Genomic DNA, 25,425 nt, shown 5'->3' with positions numbered 1-25,425 from the left:
TTAGTTCAGCAGCAGCAGCAGCCTCTCAATGTGGTCTAGCCACTAGGGTCAGAGTCCCACTCAGGACTGGCCTTATGGGTGGGCAACCGCCCAGAGTGCCATGGTCAGGAGGCAAGGAGTGGGGCGAGCCAGGAATTGGGGCTGTGGAAGTGAGCTGGGGGCAGATACTGGGGACCAGTGGCAGTGATAGGTGACACCCACTACCCTGTAAGCTACTGCAGGGCTGGCACATGCAGGCACCCTGTATGCCCAATGATCATAATGGGCCTGATTCTTCTCCCACTTACAATGCGGCAAATCAGGAGCAGTTCTACTGGTGTCAATGGAGTTACGCTAAATGGGAGGAGAATCTGGCTAGCTGCCTTAATTCTCTTAATTTCTCTTTTCTCTTTTCCCCACTGCCCCTGCCTTCCCCATGTCTACATTCACGTTGCACCGTCGAACCCACAACAGCAAAGTGGCTTTGAAATTGGGAAAAATGGGTTCTCTCCTACCAAGGGTCAGATCCCCCATCATGGAACAGCCCAGAGCAGATGCCCAGGGGGAGAAGAACTCCATGGGCTCCTCCCCCTCACAGGGGGCAGGGGTTTGTAGCCAAAATGTTGCCGATTTAGGAGAATTTGCCATAGATGCAACGCCCTCAGCATGCCCCATCCCATCTATGTCCCTGGCAGTGGGGTTTTGTGAGCGTAGGCGGATAACATGCTGCATAAGAGACTCTGTTGACAAACAAAGGCACTCTCAGTAGGGTTGATGAGATGGAACTATGCATGTCTCCTCAACCTACCCACTTCTTCCCCGTTGGTTGGGGAATGGTTGACTAGCAGCAGCTGACACCTCTGTAGTGGGAGATCCCCATTCAGAAGCTCCCTCTGACCCCAGATCCATGGGTCAGTCTGATACTTCGCCTAGAACATGGGTAAAGTTGTATCGACTGTTAAAAACCTTTTCCTTCATGTCTAGCCTAAAGCTTAGAGAGAAATCCCCTGGTAAAAGAGAGTGGGACAATCAAATCCAAACTCTACTCCTACCGAGCATCTTGACCAGGCTCACCACAAGACCCACAACAGAGACGCGAGGTATTTACTAACTGCTGAAAGGGGAAACTGTTTAATCAGATGGAGGCTCTCCAGCACTAATTACAGGCTGCCAGGAACAGTGGTTTGTGGTAACGACATATCACAGAGAATTACATTCCAATCTATAACTATATCAGACTTGACATCTTTTTATCCTTAATGAAAAGGGGAAAGAAAATAATTTACTGATGCAAAACACATGGGTGTTTGTTACATCTGGAAACTGAGAGTCATATTTCAGGTCAATAAATGCCCAGTGGAGATTAGGAAATGGAAATTAGCAATGGCACTGGCATAAACTGAAACATAATGTGCTGTGTTGGTGTGCTGTCAGTAACAGCTCCATTTAGTAAAACTATCCAGAGTAAAACAATTAAAAGGCCTGATTTTCAGAAGTGTTACGTGCGTGACGGGGTGTTTACCCCAGGTGGGTTATGAAAGGGTTAATCCAGGCTTTAAATTGTAAAGAGGACTGTCCCGGGGTCAGTACACCCCGTCCTCCTGGGGGTGGGGGAAGGGTGGGATAGGATCGCAGTTAAAGCCAATAGGACTCCCTGGACTTCAGGGAAGTGTGACCCACTGGCCAGAGTCAATAGGACTCCCCAGGCTGCAGAGAAAAGTGGGCCAATGGCCAGGGTCGGCAGAGGTCCCCCTGGCTGTGGGGAAGCACAACCTAATGGCCAGAGTCAGTGAGAGGTGGTTCAGTGGGTCACCCTCCAAAGGGGGTGGCCGGGTAGGGGGACCCAGACCCTTGCTGCTCCACTGGGTCCCAGCCCAGAGCCCTGGTAGTGGCAAATAGGTTCTCCACTAAGTCGGCAGACAATCTGCCCGCAACATGCCAACTGCTGCCAGGGCACTGACTAGTCCCTCCCTAGGCTACTTCCTACCATGATTTAAGTTCTGCAGTTGAAGCTTGAGGTGTCTTTGGAGTCTCTGGGCTTCTCAGGAGTCAACTGTGATCTCCCTGGGGGGTCCGCAAGTACCTCAGCCCCTGCCTGAGCCTCGGCATCTCCTGCTCCTACGATCTGGGATCCTGGCTGCTCCTTGGCTAGAGGTGCATCCTTCCTCCTGTCTGAGCTAGGCTGCCTACTTTTATACTGCAGCAGCAGTTGGAGCACGCCCAGCAAGGTCGGTGTGTGTGTGGCTTCTGCTGTTAAGAGCGCTGCTTTAGCCCCTTCCACTCCAGTGTGGGGCCAGTACACCCCATCACAAGGGCTCTTAGCCCAGGAGCAAAATCACCAAGGGTCTTATTGCAAATCACACTTCTAACTTTGACTTAGCAGAGGAAAGAAAGTAACTCCCATGCACTTAGCTTTGCTGGTCTTTTATAAGGGGAACATATAATGGCTGCTCTAATTTGGGTGTCATGGGGGGGAAAAGAAGCCCCTTTGCCATTGAAATCTCCTGCACGGGAGGCAGCCATGATTTGACTGTCAGGATTGCATGAGTGTAGAGGAGGGGCCTCTGGCTGTGCTGAACGGCCAGAAGGAGGCCTTGCTGGGTGGAGTCAGTGTCCTGGCCCCACCCATCTTGGTGGGAACATGTCACATGTAGCATGTTTTTTGAGGAGGTGTATAAACTCCCCATAGCACATTCAGTGATATTATGCCTGCTCCTACTCTGGGTAAACACGCCGCTGCTGGCTGGGCACTGCCTGCTTGCCCTGTGTAGCTCAGCTTTAGTTGCCCATCAACTTTCCATAGGCAAACAAGTACTGTGGAATAGGCTTTCATTGATTCACATGCTAAGGGAAGAAATTCAGCATGAGAGAATTCTGAAGGCTCACTTTCCATTTACTTTTCCATGCGACTTGAAAAGCAGAGAGGAAAAGCAGTGCATGTACCTGCCTGACCTGTACTAATATGCAGAGAAAATTCTCCCTTCACCATCCATTTACCTCACCCCTCTCTTGGTTAACCTGAGCAGTCCATGTCCTTCACTTTTAAATGAAACAGCAAGTTAGGATGTACAGACACACTGGCTGTAACAGCCTGGTTAAGTGGCTGCCGGTCAGCGTTAACGTGAAGCCCAGCATAGGACAGGACTGGAGGCTTTTACTCTGTTAACCACACAGCTTGGGTAACATATCCACTGTGCAAATTGATTGCGGTTACTGATGATTTACATTTCTAATGGCAGCTCCATGTTGCACAACAAAGCATTAACTTTTACTGGTGGAAGTTCATTGGCACATAGGCAGGGCTGGTAGAGGTGGACCTAATCCAACAATCTGAAATAAAGGATCTCTGAAATCTCGGGAAGTTCAGATCCAGACCTGAAGCATCCTGGGCCGAACCAAAGTCCAGTGCTGCACACTCGAACATCCAGGCTCGTCTGTACGCTAAAGCATTAAGCAGAGGCCCAGATGGGACACAGGACTGGAAAGATCCATGTTAGGACACAGAAAAAAGGGGAAGCAGGCTCTTCTCTACAGGGCTGCGCGGTTATCTGCCATATGCAGGAAGAGAGGAAGGATTGTCCAGTGGTTAGGGCACTAGCTGGAGACCTGGGTTCAAGTCCCTGCTCTGTCACAGGCTTCTGGTATGACCTTGGCCAGGTCACTTGGCCTCTTTGTGCCTCAGTTTCCCACTGGTATCATGGAGGATAACAGCACCTCCTTCCCACACAGGGGTGTGGTGGTGATAAATGTATTTAAGATTGTGAAGTGCTCAGATATTAGGATGGGGCCTGTATGAGTACATCAGATAGCTCGACTGTACAGAGCGGGAGATGTCTGCGTGCCATGGGCAAGGCAAACTAAGGATGGACACTTTCAGGATCTTTTAGTTGAGTGCTTGAGAGTTTGCAGCTGGGTCGACAGGGTTTCAGTTGCTTTGATTTGCTGAAAAAGGGGAGGGTAAAAAAAGCATGATCCTCAAATGGAGACCTAAACGGAAACTCTCCTTGCTGCTGGCCCAATCCTGTGAGGTGTGACTTCAGTGGATGCGAGTACTTGTAAGAGGCATTCACAACGGTACAGGAATAGACCTTACAGAAGTGAGCATGGGAAATTTCCCAGAGGGCCTAGCAAGCTAGCCAGGGGCTGTATTTTGGTGAGAGGCCATTGGCCAAACTTCTTTATAGCATAGGAATTAGTGGTTGTCTGTATTCTATCTGAAGAATTTTTCTTGTATATATATATATAGTAGTTTTCCTTCTGTTTTACTGTCTCTAGGCCAATCTTGGTTCCCCAATCCCCTAGAGCTTTCTTGTACATACTTAACCCCTGGTTTGTATAATAAAAGTTAAGAATAATTTAGTTTTATTAACTTTCCCACATAAGTCGTAGGGCCAGCAATGAATTAGGGAGGGAAGTTGTCTGGCACAAGTACCTTGGAGACATGCCACTGCCACATCATCAGGGGAACAGGCCTTTGGCCTTTACATAAATTAAAGAGGAGATATTTGGCAGCAATGCTATGTTCCCACATCATGGCCAGGCTGCAGAAGCTGGATGCGACACTTACAGGCGTGGTAATGCATTGATCTGGGCCATCACCGGAGTGTAGTTTTTGTTAGTGGCTAGATGCTGAGCACCCATGACTCCAAGGGGAGATGCAGGTGCTCAGCATTGGATCCAACAGTATTAGGAGGTTGATTCTGCATCGTGCTGTCACTACCATTGACTTCAGTATGACCTATGAGATGCTGAGTATCCCTAGGAGGTACTGAGAACTTTTCAGGTTTGGGCTCTAAATAGGACTGTACAACAGCTAAGTGACATATGGACTATGTCAAACAACACTGAAGATTTATTTTCTTTCATCCTTCATATGCTTTGTAAGTTTCTTTCTTTCTTCAATTAAAATAACACCTGTTTGGGAAAAAAAAAAAAGATCTTAAACTGCAGGAAAATAGGGGAGTGAAGTTGCTCAAGAGAAGTCACGTGGTCAGAGGGAAGGCAGCCATGGCAGAAGGTCATTTGAGAGTGCAGAGAAGTAGATGCGTCCTGATAGTTTTTAGGAGAATCTAAAAGGGCCCTACCACCTCCACAAAAAATGAGGCTATTCAACGAGATGGCATTTTACTGTTAGGAGCCTGTAAGTAGGAGGATGATGGGTACCTTTCTCCTAATAGAGTAAAAACTGGATTTGTACAAATTTAAAGCGGCATTGTCAACACTGTCAAAATAAAATGAAGATGTGTATTTAATTATGCTTTAACCTTCATAGCTTTTAAAGCCAGAAGAGACCATTATGCTCATCTAGTCTGATCTCCCCCATCACAGGCCAAAGAACCTCCCCTAGTAATTTCTTTGTAAGCCCATCACTTCTATTTGAGCTACAGCATCTCTTTTGGAATGATATCCAGTCTTCATTCCAGTAGACATCAAGCACTGGAGAATCCACCACATCCCTAGTAAGTTCTAGTGGTTAATTACTCTCACTGTTCCTTGTGTTACTAATAGCACCTTAAATCATTAAATACTTTAATCTAATTCACAGCTCTACATTCACATTGTCTACTTCGTGCCTTTCACTCAGCTCAGACAAGTCATCCTAGACTGCACAGTTTCACTTTCTGGTTTTCTTGCAGTAGCACAAGGTTAGTGGTAGGTCAAATTCTGACCTCCATGGTGTAACCTCTCCTAGTGACACCCAATTTGAGCTTGGTCAAACATGGGACTCCCTAGCTGGTCAGATCCAAACTGGCTGAAGGAGAGAAGAACACACTGGAGAACTGACCTGTTTCGGAGTTTCTATCACTGTAGGAAATTTATAAATAAATCCCCACTCCTCTCTCCTCACCTCTTTTCACTGGCATTTGCTATTTTGCTCTTAAAAATATATATTTTTATTCATAGCAGGTTTTATAAAAGCTCTTTTAAATAATACTTTCCCCCATGCCCCCAAATCTACTTAATAGTATCCCTGAGAACCCAATACTGCAAGCTGTTGAACAGCTGCTCGGAAGTGCTGAGCAATCTCAACTCCCACTGCAATTCAACAACTAAGGGCCTGTTTCTGCTCCCTTTCTGTCCAATGATAAACTCCCATTGACTTCAACGGCGCAAGGTCAGACCTTAAATGAGTCCTTATTCTGTTGCTTAAAAACCAGGCAGTGGATGCAGAGGTCTCTGATTGGTGTCCTTAGTTTTGAACTGTTCCTGTCTGTGAATCATCAGGTTTGGCTTGCAAACACAGCGGAATCTCCTCTCAACAAACAGCTCCTAGGAAGCCCACTGGTGATGACAGCTAATTAGGAAATGTCATGTCTGATGTTTCCCTTTCATCTCCTCTCACAGAAGCCAACAAAGCTCTCCAATGCCCTTTAGTAAGAAGGGAAAGGAAGTGTCCATATGGGAACAGCTGCTTTTGAGATAGTAGAATGACAAAGTAACAAATACATTATGTGCTGGGAGGAAGCTGTGGCAAATGTGAGGCGGATGCAAATTTTTAGCCTCTGCAAAAATCATATTCAAGTGGAATATTAGCTTTATGGGGGAAAATATGAAATACAACTTTTGCCAAATCCTGCCCTGGCTTCTACCCTTAACTCCATTAAGCCACGCCAGTGAAGTTCCTCCAGATTTACACTGATGTGACTGAGAAGGCCCCAATTACTCTTATTCAGGAATTTTACTCTGGTGTCCTCAGTGCTATTAATACTGACCTATCAGTTAAAGGGTACTCAAGTGAGAAGAACATGCTTCAAGCTGAGGTGAACTGCCAGGACCAGTAAGTGACAATGGGCCAAATCCTGCAGTCCTTGCTGAAGTCAATCACAGTCAATGGGGAGTTTGCCTGAGCAAGGAGTGGACTCACGTTTAGATCCCCAGAGACTGCTTCTCATTTTCTGTCTGCTGCTCCCTCGTTCCACACTATGATAAAATTGGCATGAGCGCTCATTTGTGTGATGAGATATGCAGTCCTGGAGCCTTCAAATTCCACTCTGAGCCCTGTGAGATATGTTTTATTGCAGTGACACCAAGTTCCAGAAAAGAAAAGAAACAGAAACAAGGACAATCCTTTGACAAAGGAAAGGCAGAATTTTAATGCTCCAGTGTCATACGCTACAATTACCCAGGCTTGTAAGCAACCTCTTGGTTTGGAGCAATGGAGGGCACAAGGGGATTGAAACAGCAGCAGTGATAAATCACCTCGCTCTTGAAGCCATAAAACTGACATTGATAAAGATGTATGGTTTGGAACATTCTTTAGGATCATTCCCGAGTGGTTCTTTTTACTGGATGGCAGAACTGTCTGCCTACAGCTCACTTCAGTTACTCTGGTTTGGGCAGTGCTAAGCTGCGTTTTGATTTTCCTGGTAATGGTAAAGTGCTAGGTAATATGCAAATGACTCTATATCAACTTGGCCACTTGAATGATCTATGACAATGGCATGTGCTTCAAAATGAAGCACAGGCAGAACATGAATTTCACGTCAGCTTTTCTGTCCCCTGTCTCAGAGTCTCTTTATACTAGCTTTTCATTAGGGGTGATAAATCAAACAATGACAAGCACAGCCTAAGAGCATGGCAAGGCAGTGTAGAAAATGCACGTAGTACATCACTGGAGTTTGGTTAGAAGATTGTGCCTGACCCTAGCAGGCAAAATGACTCCACATTTGTAACATCTAGGCTTAATTATGGCAAGTCTCTATGTCTAGGGATGAAGCTTACAGCTAATGCAGAACACAACAGCCTTGCTGCTCAAAGGGATTACATGGTCCTGATTTGCCATTTTATGCAGTGGTTCTCCACTGAGCACAGAGTCTAGTTCAGGGTCACCAGCCTGACTTTCAAAGCAATGTGTTACGCTGGGTGAGTCATCGGCCACAAGAACTGAACCTAGATCCCCCCCCCCCCCACCACACACACACTTCAGAAAGGATGTAGACAAATTTGGAGAGAGTCCAGGGAGGGCAATGATTAGGGGAACCATGACTTATGAGGAGAGGCTGAGGGAACCAGGCTTATTTAGTCTGCAGAAGAGAAGAGTGAGGGGGGATTTGACAGCAGCCTTCAACTACCTGAAGGGGGAGTCCAAAGAGGATGGAGCTTGGCTGTTCTCAGTGGTGGCAGATGACAGAACAAGGAGAAATGGTCTCAAGTTTCAGTGGGGGAGGTCCAGGTTGTATATTAGGAAACACTATTTCACTAGGAGGGTGGTGAAGTAGGGAGGTGGTGGAATCCCCAGCCTTAGAGGTTTTTAGGGCCCGGCTTGACAAAGCCCTGGCTGGATGATTTAGTTGAGGTTGGTCCTGCTTTGAGCAGCACTAGATGACCTCCTGAGGTCTCTTCCAACTTTAATCTTCTATGATTCCATGACCTCAGGCTTACAAAGCACAAGCCTCTCATGCCTGAGTTAGGGTCTCCACCTCTCTTAGCCAGGCCTGTAGAAGGCTCATTATTTTCTATATTGGGCCAATTTACCACCAGAGGAAGAGAGCATGCCATACGGAACTGGTGTGGGTTAAACATACATAGAATTGGTCCTAAGTCTACTTGACAAACCAGCTCTTTGCAACAGGATCTCCATCTGACAGCTACCTTCTACTGGGAGAATGAAAATGTTGACCAATTGAGGTAGGAGGGGGAATCATGAGTATAGAGTCTATGAGAATGCGGAGCCTTCAGAGGGGCCAGACTAAGGCTATAGAATTTACCACCAGAAGGAATAAGAATGAGCACTAATCTCATCACACCCAGAGCTAAATACAAAAAACTGCTTATTCACCCAAATTCTCTCCCAGGACTACCCTTCTTTATAGGGGTGGCAGGTTTGTAGAAATTTTGGTGGTACCCAGAGTCCACTCCCACCTGCATAAGGCTTTGGGAGGGAGTTTGGGTGCAGAAGAGGTGAGAGGTTGGCCCCTGAGAGGGAGTTTGGGCGCAGGCTCCGGGCTGGGTCAGAAGGTGGGGGTGCAAGGTGCAGGCTCTGGGCTGGGGCAAGGGGTGGGAGTGCAGGAGGGGTGCAGGCTCTGGGAGGGAGTTTGGGGGTGGGAGAGGGTGCGGGGTGAAGGATGTGGGGTGTTGGAGAGGCTCAGGGCTAGGGCAGAGGGTTGGGGTGTGTGGGGGTGTGCAGGCTCTGGGTTGGGGATGAGTCTGAGGTGCAGGAAGGCTGCCCCGGGGCTGGGGCCAGAGAGGATGACTCCCGGCAGCCCTCTCCTCACTGATAGCAATGAGTTCTGAGGGTGGGGCCCCCTCGTCCCCCTGTCAGCACACGTACCCCACACCACTCTCACTGCAGGTGCTCCTAGGGCCCCCTCAGGTCCAGGAAACCCCTAGCCTCCCCTGTTGTGGGTGCCGGGGGGGGGCTGCCATCACATGTACACCTCCTCCCCTGCTGCTGCCCCTCACTGGGGGTGGGGGATGGGGCTGCCCCTCAGTGTGGGGCAGGAGCGGTGACGGTGGGTGGGGGGGCTGTGCTGGTGGAGGGTCCCACCCAAAAAAGGAAGGGACCTTCAAGGCAGAAGGGCAGGGGCAAGACAGCTTGCCCTGGCATTAATAGATGGAGGGCACTAGGACCCAGCAGCAGCAGTTGATGCAGGGAGCCACAAGAGCCGAGTCAGGGTGGAGCTGCAGGGAAGAGGCAGGGACGAGGACTAGAGGAGGTGTATGGGGGCAGCGAGTGGGGGTTGGGGGACATGTAGGGTAGGTGTGGCGGGGTGGGAGGCAGGGACAGGGGAGAGACCCAGCCCCAAACATTGATGGAGCCCGGGCACCACGGGCCCATATAACTTGCCACCCCTGCTTGCCTGCATCAATATTCCTATTCTTCCCCCCCCCCCGCACCCTATTTATTGACTAGAAAAAAACCCAGAGACTGTCGTTTGCTGACAGAGCAGATGATAGACAGATGATGTCACCAGCAAGAGACAGGTGACATCATCAGGTGCCAGCAGAGGTCAATATAAGAATGTAGATAGACTGATGTCTAGATAGAGGATAATCCAGCACTGACTGGGGCGGAGGGACCTTTTGATTTCTAATTTAGAAATGGTTCCCAACCAACCCCCCCATATCAGAACACAAGGGCATTTAGATCCAGATCTGAACTTTGTGGCTAAGACCATCTGTCCATTCTAGGGGTCTTTACCCATAACAGCATCCACTATTACAGTGATTTTGAAAGACAAGTGGAAATGAATATAAAAAGACTTGGACCCAGCATGCCCTTAGGGCCAAGTCCTGCAAGGTGCCAAAAGTTGCTGAGCTCTCTTGACTCCCATTGAGTTCAAGAGGACTGAGGATACTTAGCACCTAACTTGGAAAACTGGCACTTAGATACAATCCAAAAAGCTCCATCCCCAATTATATAAATGTAGTTGGGGATTGTGGGGTGTGTGTGCACACGCATATAAGGGGCTATGCCAATTTACACTTACTATGAATCTGACCCATATTTTATTTGGATTATTTTAATTTTTTTTCCTGCATGTTGTCATAAGAATGCTGCAGAGAGAGACGGGATGGACAAGTGGGTAGAAAACAATGGACAGAGTTCAAGCTAAAAAAGCTGTCACTATGCAGCTAGCAAGATTAGGACTGAATGGGAACAGAGAGTGGATTGCTCTCAGTGCCAGAGGCAAGCTGTTTAGTCAGGGATGAAGCATGGCTGCAGGGTGGCGTAGGAATCTTGCACAGTTGCTCAGGTGTGATTGGACAAACATAGGAATGAAAACTGGACACTCTTTGCAACGGTTAAATTGACCATAGTATTTTCCACTCTAACAACAGGAAATACTTCAAGTACCACAATGTAAAGTACCTCGGTACAGCAAATGTCCATAGAATCATAGGACTTGAAGGGACCTTGAGAGGTCATCTAGTCCAGTCCCCTGCTTTGTTTAATGACACTTGCTCTTCAGGGACTTCAGTCTCCAGGTCAGCCAATCCAGAACCTTTCAGTAGCACTAGAACTAACCTGATTCAATGTTTCAAAATTATGAGTAGGCTGAAATGTATTGTGCCCCCAAATGTTTTAAAGTGATTGCAACACTCCAAGGAAAACGACTTGTCCACAACCCCTTCCAGTGCACAGAGACTCCTACCGATTGCTGTTTGCATAGACACAAATGCAGAATCGTCTCCTTTGCACAGCGTTTTACAATCTTAATACACAACAGCTGGAAATGTTACACTTTGCACATTACTCAAAATATGTCGCTAGTCAGGAAAAGTTGCTCGAAATCTTGTTTAAAATATTTTGTTATTTTTAAAAACTAATTCTTCAAAAAAAGATTAAAATCCCATAATGTCAGCTGCTCCAGTGCAGTGATTTTCAACCTTTTTTCATTTGCGGACCCCTAAAAATTTTCAAATGGAGGCACAGGCCCCTTTGGAAATCTTAGCAATAGCCTGCAGACCCCCAGGGGTCTGTGGACCACAGGTTGAAAACCACTGCATCTAAAATAGCTCCATTACTTTTAGGATAGGAGCCTTGATGATTGCAAGGGAGAAACTCCAGATTTACACCAGCATACAGTAGCAGAGATCAGACACAGGGATCATTTTCTTGAAAACATAATATACTTTGTTGGCTCATTCATCTATTTTAGAAATAAAACAAAAACCCAAGACCAAGATCTGTGATTTAATAGCTATCAAAATGCTAAAGAGAAGGGCACTTGATGCTGAGGGGTATGCTGTCTAAATGCTCTGTCACTGTAGTTTTCAATACTCCCATCTACAAAATATTCCTAGAGCTATTAAGTCCAAAGCCATCTCTCAATTGTGCATATTTTACAAAACAAGTGCAAAATATATCCTGTTTCCGAGTCAGACTTTTCTTGTTTTCTATATGATCACTTGGAACAGAAGACATTGCTCTTCCATAACACTCTGGGTATTGCTGGACATACTGTTGATCAGAAAACCTAAAGCGGTTAGGTCAATGAAACACTTTAACGTACTATTAAATTTGATGTCTCTTTCTGGGTTATTAGCCTCTCGCTTTGAATAGGAAATTGTGGTTTACTTACAAACACATCCATTAGCAGGTGCTCCAGCGTAACTTCAATGTCTTCTAGTTTAGCTGCTAAAGTCATTGTGAAGGCAAATGTTAGTTCAGGTCCAGCAAACAGAAGAACCTCAAGAGTCCCAGTTCAAATTGTCTATCGCTGAAGCTATTTCTTTAACTTTAACAAACGTGTTATTTCACTGGTTTTTCTTTACCCGTAAATAAAAAACATAACATCTGAGCTTGGGTAATTCTCAGACTCAGGGCTACCAGACCTAAAACCTGCTCTCCCGCTGCTGACAGAGGGTCCAAGGATTATTCCATATGTGGAAAGTGAAAGTCCAAGCCTAAGTATACGCGCTCTCTTCCTTTTAAAACTTCGCAGTCAGAAGCACAGGGTCGCATCTGGGAGAGCGCAACAGAGCGAGACGCCCACACCCACAGAGCAAGAGACAGGGAGCGAGTGGAATAAACTGCCTTTGATTATGACTGATATTTATAGGACTACATGGGTTTGACTCCAGTCCATTTCTCTGTTCATTTCTGACCTTTCACAAATGGCTCAAGACACTGGAGTGTATTGTAAAACGAGGGCAGTAGGTCTCACAGAAGTTGGCTGTGACCAGCGCCAGGCCAATTCACACAAGCACACTATCAATAGTTCTTTGTCAGAGCATATCAAGCTCTTCACTGTAGCTGGGGACAGAGGGGAGCACAGATGTGTAAAAAACAAGGAAACGAAAGTTGTTTGGATACTAGTTTTTTCCTAGGATTATTATTAGATCCCCTTACTCACTCCTAAAAGAATCAAAATAGAGGCAAATCCGTGGCCCTTCTTCAAGGTCGGGATGAACCGGAATAACCTAAAACCATGCTGACTACCCTCAACATCTTCTGCAGCCAGTTTGGATCCTGACAGGTTTTGAGGGCCTTCGGTAGTGGCCAAAATCCCTCAAGTCCCATGGACTTCATTGGGGGGCTGAGTGCTCAGGGTCCTGCAATACTTGGGCCTGACAGGAGTCCAGGGCTCTGAGCCCTTTCCACGAGCAGAGTCTCATTTTTTATTTTATTTAAAGAACAGAACTAAGTCTGGAGCATGAGCCAAATGACTTGCTACCTCCCTGCTTCCCAGAGTTTACTCCTGCTCTCATTTCAGTCAGTGGTGAAATAATCATAGTTGGTCTCACGTAGCACTTTTCACCTGTAGCTCTCACATTGCTCTTCAAAGGAAGGGAAGTATCAGTGGGCCTGATCCAATGTGCATTCAAGCCCATGGGAGTACTTCTAGTGATTTCAGTGAGTATTGGATTGGACACATTACCCCTATTTTACAGATGAGGAAACTGAGGCATAGACAGATGACATGACCAGCCCACCGTCACTGGTAAAGCCAGGAACAGAACTCAAGTCTCTCAACTCCCAGACGGTGTCCTATTCGCTGAACTATTTTGTTTCCCATTGGCACCAATGGGAGCACGATCAGCCAATGGATTACTCTACCAAAAAGCTTTTTTGTTTTAAATCTACTCAGACTCACTAATATCTTTTGAGTGGTTTTGCATGTGATGTATTTCAGAATAAAAAGAATAAGGGCCTTGACCAAAGAATTCAGGAACAGAAGCTCAATATTATTTATAAAGGTGGGAGATGGATTCAGTCGATGCAGCTCAGCGGAACATTAAATCATAAATTCCATCTAAATGTGCAGACATCTGGGACAGGCATCTGAACAGGACCTGTCTGCGATGGGAGACTTTTACTAGACAACAGCATGATAGACCATTTGGGGCATGCTGTGATGGATGGTTTCAATATATTTTCCTGATGGACAAACTCTGATACACACAAGCTCTGATAATCAGATAATAGGTTAGCCACTCCAGAAATAGACTCTGTGTCGGAGGGAGAATCTTTAGCACAGTAGCTGCCTTCACCAGCCTGTTCATCCTGCCACTCTTTTGTTAAAACTTTGACGAAGTATGTAACTTCACTGACTTGGACAGAGTAGGTTTCTTAATGAGCACAATTTAATTTTTTTTTTTTTTGCAAGGAACAAAACTCTGGAGGGTTATGCATTGGAGACTGCAAAAACTCAAGGAATCACAATTCAAAGTACAGACTGCTCACTCAGCCCAGTGTCTGGCCAGAACAAGAAATCTCATAAAAGCTGAATTTTGCAAGCAAAGAGCCCAATCTTACAAATGCTAATGAGCATACTGCTTGCTACCATGAGGAGTCATGTTCACTGTAGTCTGACCACAATCAAAAGCACTATGCTCAGTAGAAAGTATTTGTAGGACTGGGTCCTGAGGGCCTGATCTTGTGAACTTCTGTGAGCCCTCTAGTCCTGGTGAGATCAGTTGGAGCCAAAGGTGCCTGCATCTCACAGCTTTGCCACCTTGCAAGATCAGGCCCTAAACTTGTTGGATGGCATTTGAATCAAAGAGAAATCCCAACCATTTTCCAGCTCACCTATATATATATATATAGAGAGAGAGAGAGCTATACCTATCTCATAGAACTGGAAGAGACCTTGAAAGATCATCAAGTCCAGGCCCCTGCCTTCACTAGCAGGACCAAGTACTGATTTTGCCCCAGATTCCCTAAGTGGCCCCCTCAAGGATTGAGCTCACAACCCTGGTTTTGGCAGGCCAATGCTTAAACCACTGAGCTATCCCTCTCTCTGTCCCCATCACTACCCAAGAACTAATAATTGTGGAGCAGTTGACCTAGAGAGGAACAGAGTCAGTTCGAAGTCAGAAAACGAACATTGATCTGGTCCAATATGGCAGTCCTTATAGTCTTACTTAGCTTCCCCTTCAAAGCTCTTCTGCAAACACTGACCAATTAATGGCAATTAGACTGACGTGGGGTCAAAATCATCCGTGGTGTAATGTCCCTGGAAACCAGTGACCACCAGGAATGAATCATACATTTGTTCACCTTCAAACTAATGTGAGTATCTGACTAGACTGGCTAAAAAGAACTTTCATTGCAGTAAAATAAGTGATTTCTTCTATATTTAGCACACAATAGCTATCTGTTAAATACAGAAGTACTAATTTATAGGTTCTTTTCTATAGGATGCCTTGACACGATGGTACAACATCTTGTTCAGGGCAAAATTAGATAGAACATGTAAAAACAGTGTCTTTTCACTCTTCCTATAGCTGTATTATAATATCAGCCAGAGAGATTAAACAACCAGAGATGTCTTTCAGGGCTCAAAATGAATTTATCATCTGATGAATCACTAAGACAAACACAGGCTCCTTTTTCTATTCACAAAGATGAATTTCAAGATTTCAAAAACTAATAGTGTCAGGCACAAATAAGGGGAAAAAAGGATGACAGGAAACCATAATGATTTCTCTGATTCTCCCTCTGTAGCCACCTGTCACTAACATGGTCACGTGCTCCACTGGTCAGAGCAAGGCAGGGGTGCTGGAACAATTTTTATAGCAGGGGTGCTGAGAGCCATTGAACCAAACTGTAAACCCTGTATATGATGGAAACCACTTCAAGCTATGGGGTGTGGCAGCACCTCCAGTTCCAGCATCTATGCAGCAAAGAGGTATTCAAGGGTGAGCTGACTGATTTACGTGGCCTGTGCCCCCCATTATCACATTCAGAGATACTATGCATCCGACAAAGTGGGTATTCACCCACAAAAGTTCATGCTCTGTTAGTCTATAAGGTGCCACAGGACTCTTTGCTGCTTTTACAGATCCAGACTAACACGGCTACCCCTCTGATATCTTTAATTAAAAAGGTTATAGGTATGTATTAACCCATAACTGGTTGTATTACTGATATATTGGTTGTATAAAGAAGCTCAAAAGCTAGTCCCGTTCCCCAACAGAAGTTGGTCCAATAAAAGATATTTCCTCACCCTCCCCGTCTCTCTTATATCCTGGGACCAAAACGGCTACAAAAACACTGCAATATGCATAGATACTCATTATAACTGGATCTGGCATTCTGGTTTCACCCATGATAAAAATATGCCAACTTCTCTGCAAAAATTTGTATCTGATTTCAGGTTCAGATTCTGAACATTCCCATAGTTTAGGAAGATTTGGACTGACCATGGTAATAATGAGGAACTTTAACTATCCAGACATCTGTTGGAAATGTAATATGGCAAAACACATGATTTTCAGTAAGTTCTTGGAATGTGATGGAGACAACTTTTTATTTCAGAAAATGAAGCAAACAGGGGGAGTGCCATTTTAGACTTGATTTGGCAATTTGAGTCAAAGTGATCATGAAATGATGATTTCATGATTCTGAAGAGAGCAAGGAATGAGACAGCAGAATAAGGACAATTAAGCAGACTAACAAACCCAGAGAAGGGATAGGTAAGGTCCCACGGGAAGAAAATCTAAGAGAAATAGGCAGGAGAACTGGCAGTTTCCCATGGAGGCAATATTAAAGATACAACTGAACGTTATCCCAATGCATAGAAAAGATGGAAAGAATAGAAAGAGGCCAATATGGCTCCATCAGGAGCTCTTTAATGAACTGAAATTCAGAAAAAGAGTCCTACTAAAAGTGGAAACATGGATGAATTGCTAAGGAATACAGAAAAGAGTAATACAAGTATGTAGGGACAAAATCAGAAAGGCTAAGGCACAAAGTGAATTATACCTAACAAGGGACATAAAAGGGAATAAGAAGAGGTTTTTAAAATATATTAGAAGCAAGAAAAAAAAGATAAAGATAAAGATAAAGGAAAATGACAGTCCTCTACTTAGCAGGAAAGGAGAGCTAATAATTGATGACATCAAGAAGGCTGAGGTGTTTAAAGGGGGAAGGAATGCAAGCCAAAATAGGGAAAGAAGGTTAAAGAATATTTAGATAAAATTATATGTATTCAAGTTGGCAAGTGTCATAAACAGATAGCTAAGGGTTAATGTCTCTTTCACCTGAAACACCTGACCAGAGAACCAATCAGGAAACCGGATTTTTTCAACTTTGGGTGGAGAGAAGTGTGTCTCTGAGTCTTTTGTCTGTCTGCCGGCTTCTCTGAGCTTTGGAGAAGTACTTTTTATTTTCTAGTCTTCTGTTTCTAAGTGTAAGGACAAAGAGATCAGATAGTAAGTTCTATGGTTTCTTTTCTTTGGTATTTGCATGAATGTAAGTGCTGGAGGGCTTTGATTTGTATTCTTTTTGAATAAGGCTGTTTATTCAATATTCTTTTAAGCAATTGACCCTGTGTTGTATCATCTTTATACAGAGAGAACATTTGTAATTTTTCTTTCTTTTTATATAAAGCTTTCTTTTAAGACCTGTTGGAGTTTTTCTTTACTTCAGGGAAATTAAGTCTGTACTCACCAGGGAATTGGTGGGAGGAAGAAATCAAGGGGAGAGCTGTGTGTTGGATTGCTAGCCTGATTTTGCATTTCCTCTGGGTGAAGAGGAAAGTGCTTTTGTTCCAGGATTGGGAACGGAGAGGGGGAATCACTCTGAGTAGTTTCACAGAGCTTGTGTCTGGGTATCTCTCCAGGAGCATCTGGAGGGGGGAAGGGAACAAGGATTATTTCCCTTTGTTGTGAGACTCAAGGGATTTGAGTCTTGGGGTCCCCAGGGAAGGTTTTTCAGTGGGACCAGAGTGCCCCAAAACACTCTAATTTTTTGGGTGGTGGCAGCAGTACCAGGTCCAAGCTGGTAACTAAGCTTGGAGGTTTTCATGCTAACCCCCAAATTTTGGACGCTAAGGTCCAGAATCTGGGAATAAGGTTATGTCATGAGTGGCAGCGGCGGGATATAGACAGAATCCAGAAGCCAGTAGGAATATTATATTTTTCTTTTCTCTGCTAAGGGCTTTTTAGCAGAGAGAAACAGTTTGGTTTTAAAAGGGAACCAGAGAGAATTTTTTTTTTCTGCTCTCTCTAGCAGTTTGTGGTTTGCATGTTAAGCGAGAAGACTGTTTAGGGTCTTTTGTCATGCAATAGCCCTCCCATTAGGAGGCAAAGTACCAGCACTTATATGCATGCAAATAAAGTGGTTTTTCTGGTTTCCCTTAATTGAACATTAGCTAGAGAGAGAAAGGGAAAAAAGCACTGTTGCTAGGCAGACTTCAGGAGGCAACAGAGCCTGCAGTTCAAAAGAGAAACACCGGAGGGCACCCCAACACAAGAAAACAGGAACCATGTCTACCAGGACAAAAATGGAGGCCGAAGACCAAATCAAAGAAGCTGAACACAGGCGAGAGATGGAAAAACACAAACAGGAACTAGAAATAAAACAAAAAGAGATGGAGATAAAAGAAAAGGAAGAAAGCCTCAAACTGGCAGCCTTCCAAAGAGAACAGGCAGCCCAAGAGGCAGCACACAAAAGAAAACTAGCAGAAGAAGAGTTGGCCCACAGAAGAAGGCACGAAGAAAAAGAGGCAGCCCACAGAAGACAGATAGAGCTCCAGAGGGAAGCCCACCAACAGGCCATGGAATTAGAAAAGGCTAAGCAACAGACTCCAGCCAATCCTAACAACCCATCGCCCATTATTGCTCCACAGCACAGGAAATTTCCCACCTACAAGGCAGGTGATGACACCGAGGCCTTCTTGGAAAATTTTGAAAGAGCCTGTCTTGGGTACAGCATCCCCGAAGACCAGTACATGGTAGAATTAAGGCCACACCTCAGTGGACCTTTAGCAGAGGTGGCAGCTGAAATGCCCAAGCCGCAAATGAATGACTATAAACTTTTTCAAACCAAGGCCAGATACAGGATGGGGATAACCCCAGATCATGCCCGTCGGCGCTTCAGAACCCAAAAATGGAAACCAGAGGTGTCATTTCCCAAACACGCCTACTACATTGCAAAAAAAGTGTCAAATAGGCCAAAACAGAGTGACTTACCTGGGGCACCAGGTGGGTCGAGGAACCATAAACCCCCTACAGGCCAAGGTGGATGCTATCCAAAAGTGGCCTGTCCCAAGGTCAAAGAAACAGGTCCAATCCTTCTTAGGCTTGGCCGGATACTACAGGCGATTTGTACCACACTACAGCCAAATCGCTGCCCCATTGACCGACCTAACCAAAAAGACCCAGCCAAATGCCGTTAAGTGGACTGATGAGTGTCAAAAAGCCTTTACCCAGCTTAAGGCAACGCTCATGTCGGACCCTGTGCTCAGGGCCCCGGACTTTGACAAGCCATTCCTAGTAACCACGGATGCATCTGAGCGTGGTATAGGAGCAGTACTCATGCAGGAAGCAACAGATCACAATTTCCATCCAGTCGTGTTTCTCAGCAAAAAACTGTCTGAGAGGGAAAGTCACTGGTCAGTCAGTGAAAAGGAATGCTATGCCATTGTGTACGCCCTGGAAAAGCTACGCCCATATGTTTGGGGACGGCGGTTCAAACTACAAACTGACCATGCTGCACTAAAGTGGCTTCATACTGCCAAGGGGAACAACAAGAAACTTCTTCGTTGGAGTTTAGCTCTCCAATATTTTGATTTTGAAATTCAACACATCACAGGAGCTTCTAACAAAGTTGCTGATGCACTCTCCCGTGAGAGTTTCCCAGAATCCAGTAGTTAAAAAGTGTTCTTAAAATGTAAAAGTCTGTTAGTTATATACTTAGTAGTATATGTAAAGGTGCATGTGTTGTATTAATCTGTTTATTTTCAAGTTCTAGAAGGAAATTGCCGCCAGTGAGCTTCCCCACTGTCTGCAATTTGGGGGGCGTGTCATAAACAGATAGCTAAGGGTTAATGTCTCTTTCACCTGAAACACCTGACCAGAGAACCAATCAGGAAACCGGATTTTTTCAACTTTGGGTGGAGGGAAGTGTGTCTCTGAGTCTTTTGTCTGTCTGCCGGCTTCTCTGAGCTTTGGAGAAGTACTTTTTATTTTCTAGTCTTCTGTTTCTAAGTGTAAGGACAAAGAGATCAGATAGTAAGTTCTATGGTTTCTTTTCTTTGGTATTTGCATGAATGTAAGTGCTGGAGGGCTTTGATTTGTATTCTTTTTGAATAAGGCTGTTTATTCAATATTCTTTTGATAAAGAAAGCCGACCCCAGGCCCAAAGACCGGGTCTTAATCAAGTTAATAATCATATCAAGGCCTTAGGCCTCAATCACACTAACATACATAGCAAAGTAAAAACATTGATTTTATACTAACCCTCCTGAGGCTCACTTTCTGATTTAACTATATCATACACTACTAATATGTTACTTAATGCTGCTAAAACACAAAATGCTGCTATAAGGGGTTAAACTAACATAAAGTCCCTTAAAAACCCCATCCATTACTGCCAAATAAACTAACAACTGCTAGGCTACTATAGTTTATTAAGCGGCTTATGCACACAGAAAATTAACCTCTAATAAACTTGGCTGAACATGCAGTTTGGGCCCAAGTTCCTCAAATTTGCTTAAGAAACATAGCTGCTGACACTGCAAGTAGGCGAAAACCAGGTGTCAAAGTCCTGACATTAACAAAAAACCCGTATAAAGGGGAAGTTGCAAAAAGCAGGCTTGCAGATTAGCTCATAACCAGTATAGTAATGGTAAAAGTTTTTGCAGATGGTTAAAAAATGTAATTGTATTAACCAAATATGGTATCCTCGGATGTATAAGCTCATATGGTAATTTGCGGTTTTAAGCTTTATAACCCCAGGTATTATTGCTGTAAGGTAGAGCGACTTCCCTCTTGCTAGAGGTCCTGTCGTCTCTCCCTGCATATATGCTTGTAATCTATGATTAATCAATAAAGGAGCCTCAGGCTGTCTGATCAACTCAACTGACTGGTGGTCAATTTCCACGACAATTTGGTGCGTTGGCCGGGAACCCACAAGAGGGCTTCTCCTGGATCGGAGGACCGCAGGCAGTCTCCTTCCAACCCCCGGGCCCAATTAAAAGGTAAGAGACCTTTTGAAATCTCTATGGGGTTTGGCAGAGGACTAGTCTGTAGGCTCCGGTTTGGGTAAGTCACAAGCTGGGTTCGAACTTTTAGCTATCAGACAGACCAGATGCCCTTTCTCTAAGGTTTCTAAGATTCCAAGGTTTTAGCCTTTCCAGAGGCTCCCGTGGTTTCAAAGGTACCGCTAACAACCCACGGACCACGCTCCTTTTGGATCAGGGGTCCCCTTCCTACCAGGTCTGATGGGGATCCGGGTTTAATGTTCCAGTGTTCCGTGGTTTCGCCTTGACGTCTGTGTCAAGAAAGTGCCTGTGTCTGTGTGTGTGAGGGCCAAGCGGCCAGAGTGAATGCAGCTGTGGGAAGACGCCCCGAGCCTCCTGCGAAGCAAAAGCTCGTGACCGGGAGTGTCTCGAAAGCAAGCCCCACAGCTGAGCTTCTGTATGTGCAGAGATTGTGAAGCTTCCCAGCTGGCAAGCCTTGGTAAGTGGCTAGCCTGTTGGGTGCTTGTGTGTTTCCCCGTCCCTCTTCCCTTCCCTTCCACGACCTATGACCCTGTGACCGCTCCTCGAGCACTGTCCTTACAGGACCGCAGAGTCCCTATTTTGCCCACTGGAGCCATAAGCTCCCTTCCCTTCTCGGAGAGGAGGGAAGCCCCCAGGAAAACCGTACCGCTGAGTCCGTAGCTTCAGAAGCATCGTTGGCTTAAGGCTGGTGGCCTGGGCTAACGACAGGCGTACGGGGACCGCGGGTTCTCCGGAAAGGAGCCCGTCCCATCCTTTACCTCCTTCCTTGTAGGTACCTGCTGTTTGGCGGGTCAGAGAAAGCCTACTCCACCTAGTTCCCCTGCCCAGGGCAGGTAAAGACACCACTGGTGTTAGAACCGTGGTAATCCTGATTAGCGCTTCCCTGGTGTGAAAGGCTTGTGTGAAACAAAGGGCTGAAGTGAAAATGGGGTCTACCCAATCTAAAGGGATCCCAATCCCACCAAAAGGCACTCCTGCTGCTTATATGTATGTGCACCGTGGCCCGTCGACATGTAGATATTTGCAAAAGTGGAATTGGTATACTAGAGACGACCCAAAACTGCAATTTCCTGTGGAGGGCAGTTTTGATCTTAATAGGATTGTGCACCTCAGGGGTGCTCTTGTTGCCAACTCTGTAGGACAGGGACAGTTTGATGCTTATTTTGAATGGCATGATGAAATGGGTAAAAGGCGTCAGGAATCCCAAGTTAGGGGGTTAAAAGATACCCAAGAAAAACTAAAAACCCAACTTAAAGAGGCACAGGAAAAATTAAATAGTGCTCAAAATTTGCTCAGTCCCCCTCCCTTAAACGTAGTCTTTGACTATGGTGTGAGTGACTTGTTCTTCCCTGGCTGACTGAATGAGCTGTAGCACAGTGTGAACATGTTTGCTTACTGGGATGGTGGGGTGAAATGGAGCACTCCTTTCTCTCTGTGGGAGGGCTCCTTCAACACGGTGGTTTCCCCCAGAGTGCTGCCTGCAACTGGGCTACTGCTGAGCCTTCTGACCTCCCTCTCACACTGTGCTACTGTGACAAGCTTCAGCCCCGCTCTTAGTCTTACGCTTCCACCAACATATACACAGTAGGGACACACCCAGTTGCAGTTACATGCAGGCTCTCTGACCAGCCACTGCATGTGAACCAACAATAGAGAGGATACAGCCAACATAGCCACCAGCTCAGGACTCCGGAACTGTACCCATCCTGCCCTGGTCAAATTTGTTCAGTATATGGGTTTAATACCCAGTCCGGATCTCTCGCAATGTGAAGAGGACTTGCTGAGACTGGGTAAAAATCCCAACTTGGTCAACACAGACACTTCATTCAAAATGCACTGGTTTAGGTAAAATAGAAAACAACGTTTATTAACTACAAAAAGCTAGAGCTTAAGTGATAGCAAACAGATCACAGCAGATTACCTAGGAAATAAATGAAACTGCAAACTAAGCCTAAGATACTAGAAAGACTGGATATGAATAGCAATTTCTCACCTTAGCTGGCCAATTCTTAACGGACAAACTGCATTTGATTTGCGGTTTGCGATCCCCACCCCCCTGTTCCAAGTCCTTTTTCCTCAGAAGCGTGTCTGAGGGCTTGGCTACACTGGAGAGTTGCAGCGCTGGTGGTGAGTTTACAGCGCTGCAACTTAGTAACTGTCCACACCTGCAAGGCACATCCAGCGCTGCAACTCCCTGGCTGCAGTGCTGGCTGTACACCTGGTCTGCTTGGGGTGTAACGATTGCAGCGCTGGTGATGCAGCGCTGCTCATCAAGTGTGGCCACCAAAAGCGCTGTTATTGGCCTCCAGGGTATTAGGAGGTTTCCCAGAATGCCTGCTCACAACAAACCGGAAGAATGGCTGAACTCCGAGCTCCCCCAGCTGCTTATCTAAAAAATAAACACAGCTCCTGTTTGCTGGAGCAGCAGAGGCAGGCAGGGGAATTGCTTTGGAAGGTTCACAGCTGTTTGCTTGAAGAGAGAAGTCACACGGCGGGGGGGGAGGGGGGAGTCCGTGTTGAGCAGTTGCTTATGTGGTCTGAAGGCTATTTAGGAGTGCATAATTTGCATTTAGTGAATAAGGGAGGGGTGGGGGAAGGGCTCAAAACTTTTAAATTGATTGCAGGTTGGTGATGTGTATGTTCCAGTCCTTAGAACTTGCAAGGCAGGGAGCTGACAGATCCAAAAATCCACTCTCTCTCTCTCCCCCATGTTCCCCCTCACTCCCTCTTTTGAAAAGCACGTTGCAGCCACTTGAATGCTGGGATAGCTGCCCACAATGCACCACTCCCAACAGCGCTGCAAATGCTGCAAATGTGGCCACACTGCAGCGCTGGTAGCTGTCAGTGTGGCCACACTGCAGCGCTTTCCCTACACAGCTGTACGAAGACAGCTGTAACTCCCAGCACTGTACAACTGTAAGTGTAGCCATACCCTCAGATGTTGAGGTGTGAAGGAAGTGAAGAACCCCATATGATGTCACTCCCTGCCTTATATAGCTTTAGCACGTGGCAAGAACCCTTTGTTTCAAAAATGGTTCCCAGCTCATTTTGTGGAAAAATACAGGCATGAAAATGAAGTCCTGAGTCATGTGATCTGGTCTCATGCCCTTGCAATGTCATAATAGCCATTACTTACAGGTGGCCAAAACGTCCACAGGAAGGCTGAGCTATTCTACAGCCCATTGTCTTTGCAGATAGGCCATCAGCACTGTCTGGCTTCTTCACTGTTGTACCTGAAAGGCTGGCTGTGGGTGTTTTCCAGAGTAAGCTCATTTGAAATACAGACCCATAATCAATATTCATAACTTCAGATACAAAAATGATACATGCATACAAATAGGATAATCATATAATCATAATATTACTATGACAAATCTGGGATGTAGTGGTACAATGCTGTGAAGAGGTGCAGAGCCCCGGGTCCTGTTTGACTTTTCACTAACCTTGGATGACTGGTTAGTATCAGTTTCCAAAACTGCCTTTTTTCACCTTCCTAAGAAACTTCATACCTCTCTCAAGGACAAGGACCTGGCCACAATAATCCTTGCACATGTCACTTCTAGGCTGGATTATTGAAACTCATTGTATTTGAAACTGAGTGTGAAGATATTACAAAGGTTCCAGCTTGTGCAGAATGCAGCTGTCTGCCATATCCATGGCTCAGGCTGCTGTGAACACCTCAAGCTGTTCTCAACTCCCTCCACTTGCTCAAAGTCAGCATCTGATGCCTGTCTAAGGCCTTGGTCTTAATTTTCAAAGCAATTAATGGATTAAGCCCCAGCTAGACCAAAGCTCAAACTTTGATCTTTGAACCATCATGACAGCAGCAATTCCCTGTGAGAATGCCCAGGAACAAGTGTATGAGAGCTGGGGGAAAGCATTCTCTAACAAGGGGATCTGGCTATTGAAGAGTCCTCCAGAGGAGATCTGGTCAATCCAGTGTCATCTGACCATCTTTATGTTGCAAAATCTTCCTCACTGAGAAAGCCTTTCCACCATAAGTGGACATTCACAATTCAAACTCGCCCCACACTCAACTCCTCTCCCTAAAAACAAAAATCTACAGAGTTTGACCCCAAAAAAGGGATCAGTGCCAGAGACCCCATGAAGTCCACTAGGTACTAGACTATTGCTATTAGTTTTACATAGAAGGCACTTAAACACTATAGTGATAGCGTTTCCAAGGCTTCTGTCAACCAGACAAGAGCAGGAACCCAATACTGAACTCCTGCCTAGAGACCATGAGTTGGAAAGGATGGCCTCCTGGAAGGGTATTTGTTTATTTAAAAAAAGTGTGTGTGGAGAAAAGAGAAATAAAGACACATCGGTGTCAGCACTGAGTTCTTTGTTTATCCTTGTCCTACTTACCCTCCCAAGGAACATACAGTAGGAGCACCTTGATGCATGCTAGTTGCAGTTGAGGAGAAAGATAACCTAGAAGAGGATCTTGATAAACGAAGAGATGTGCTGGAGACACATAGGCTCAAAATAAGCAGAGGAAAATCAGAGCATATGGTATGTGATTTCAATAATGTGAACACTGAAGAAT

General features: G+C 45.5%; 1 protein-coding gene across 2 annotated transcripts in view; it reads right to left on the bottom strand.

Moving 5' to 3' along the window:
• FRMD4A (FERM domain containing 4A) overlaps positions 1 to 25,425 on the bottom strand; it is a 410,751-nt gene that overhangs the window by 315,100 nt on the left and 70,226 nt on the right. Inside the window, exon 1 of one of the 2 annotated variants that reach the window (XM_030565643.1) lies at positions 12,006 to 12,274. The exons of the other annotated variant lie outside the window; for it this stretch is intronic. Coding sequence (XP_030421503.1) covers positions 12,006 to 12,071 — 66 coding nt within the window. The 5' untranslated portion in view covers positions 12,072 to 12,274. Of the gene's footprint in view, positions 1 to 12,005; positions 12,275 to 25,425 lie in introns of those variants that run through there. 2 annotated transcript variants of the gene reach the window in all.

This window comes from Gopherus evgoodei, chromosome 1 (assembly GCF_007399415.2).
Source record: "Gopherus evgoodei ecotype Sinaloan lineage chromosome 1, rGopEvg1_v1.p, whole genome shotgun sequence".
NCBI classification, from domain to species: Eukaryota; Metazoa; Chordata; order Testudines; family Testudinidae; genus Gopherus; species Gopherus evgoodei.
This window is presented reverse-complemented; position numbering and strand designations above follow the sequence as displayed.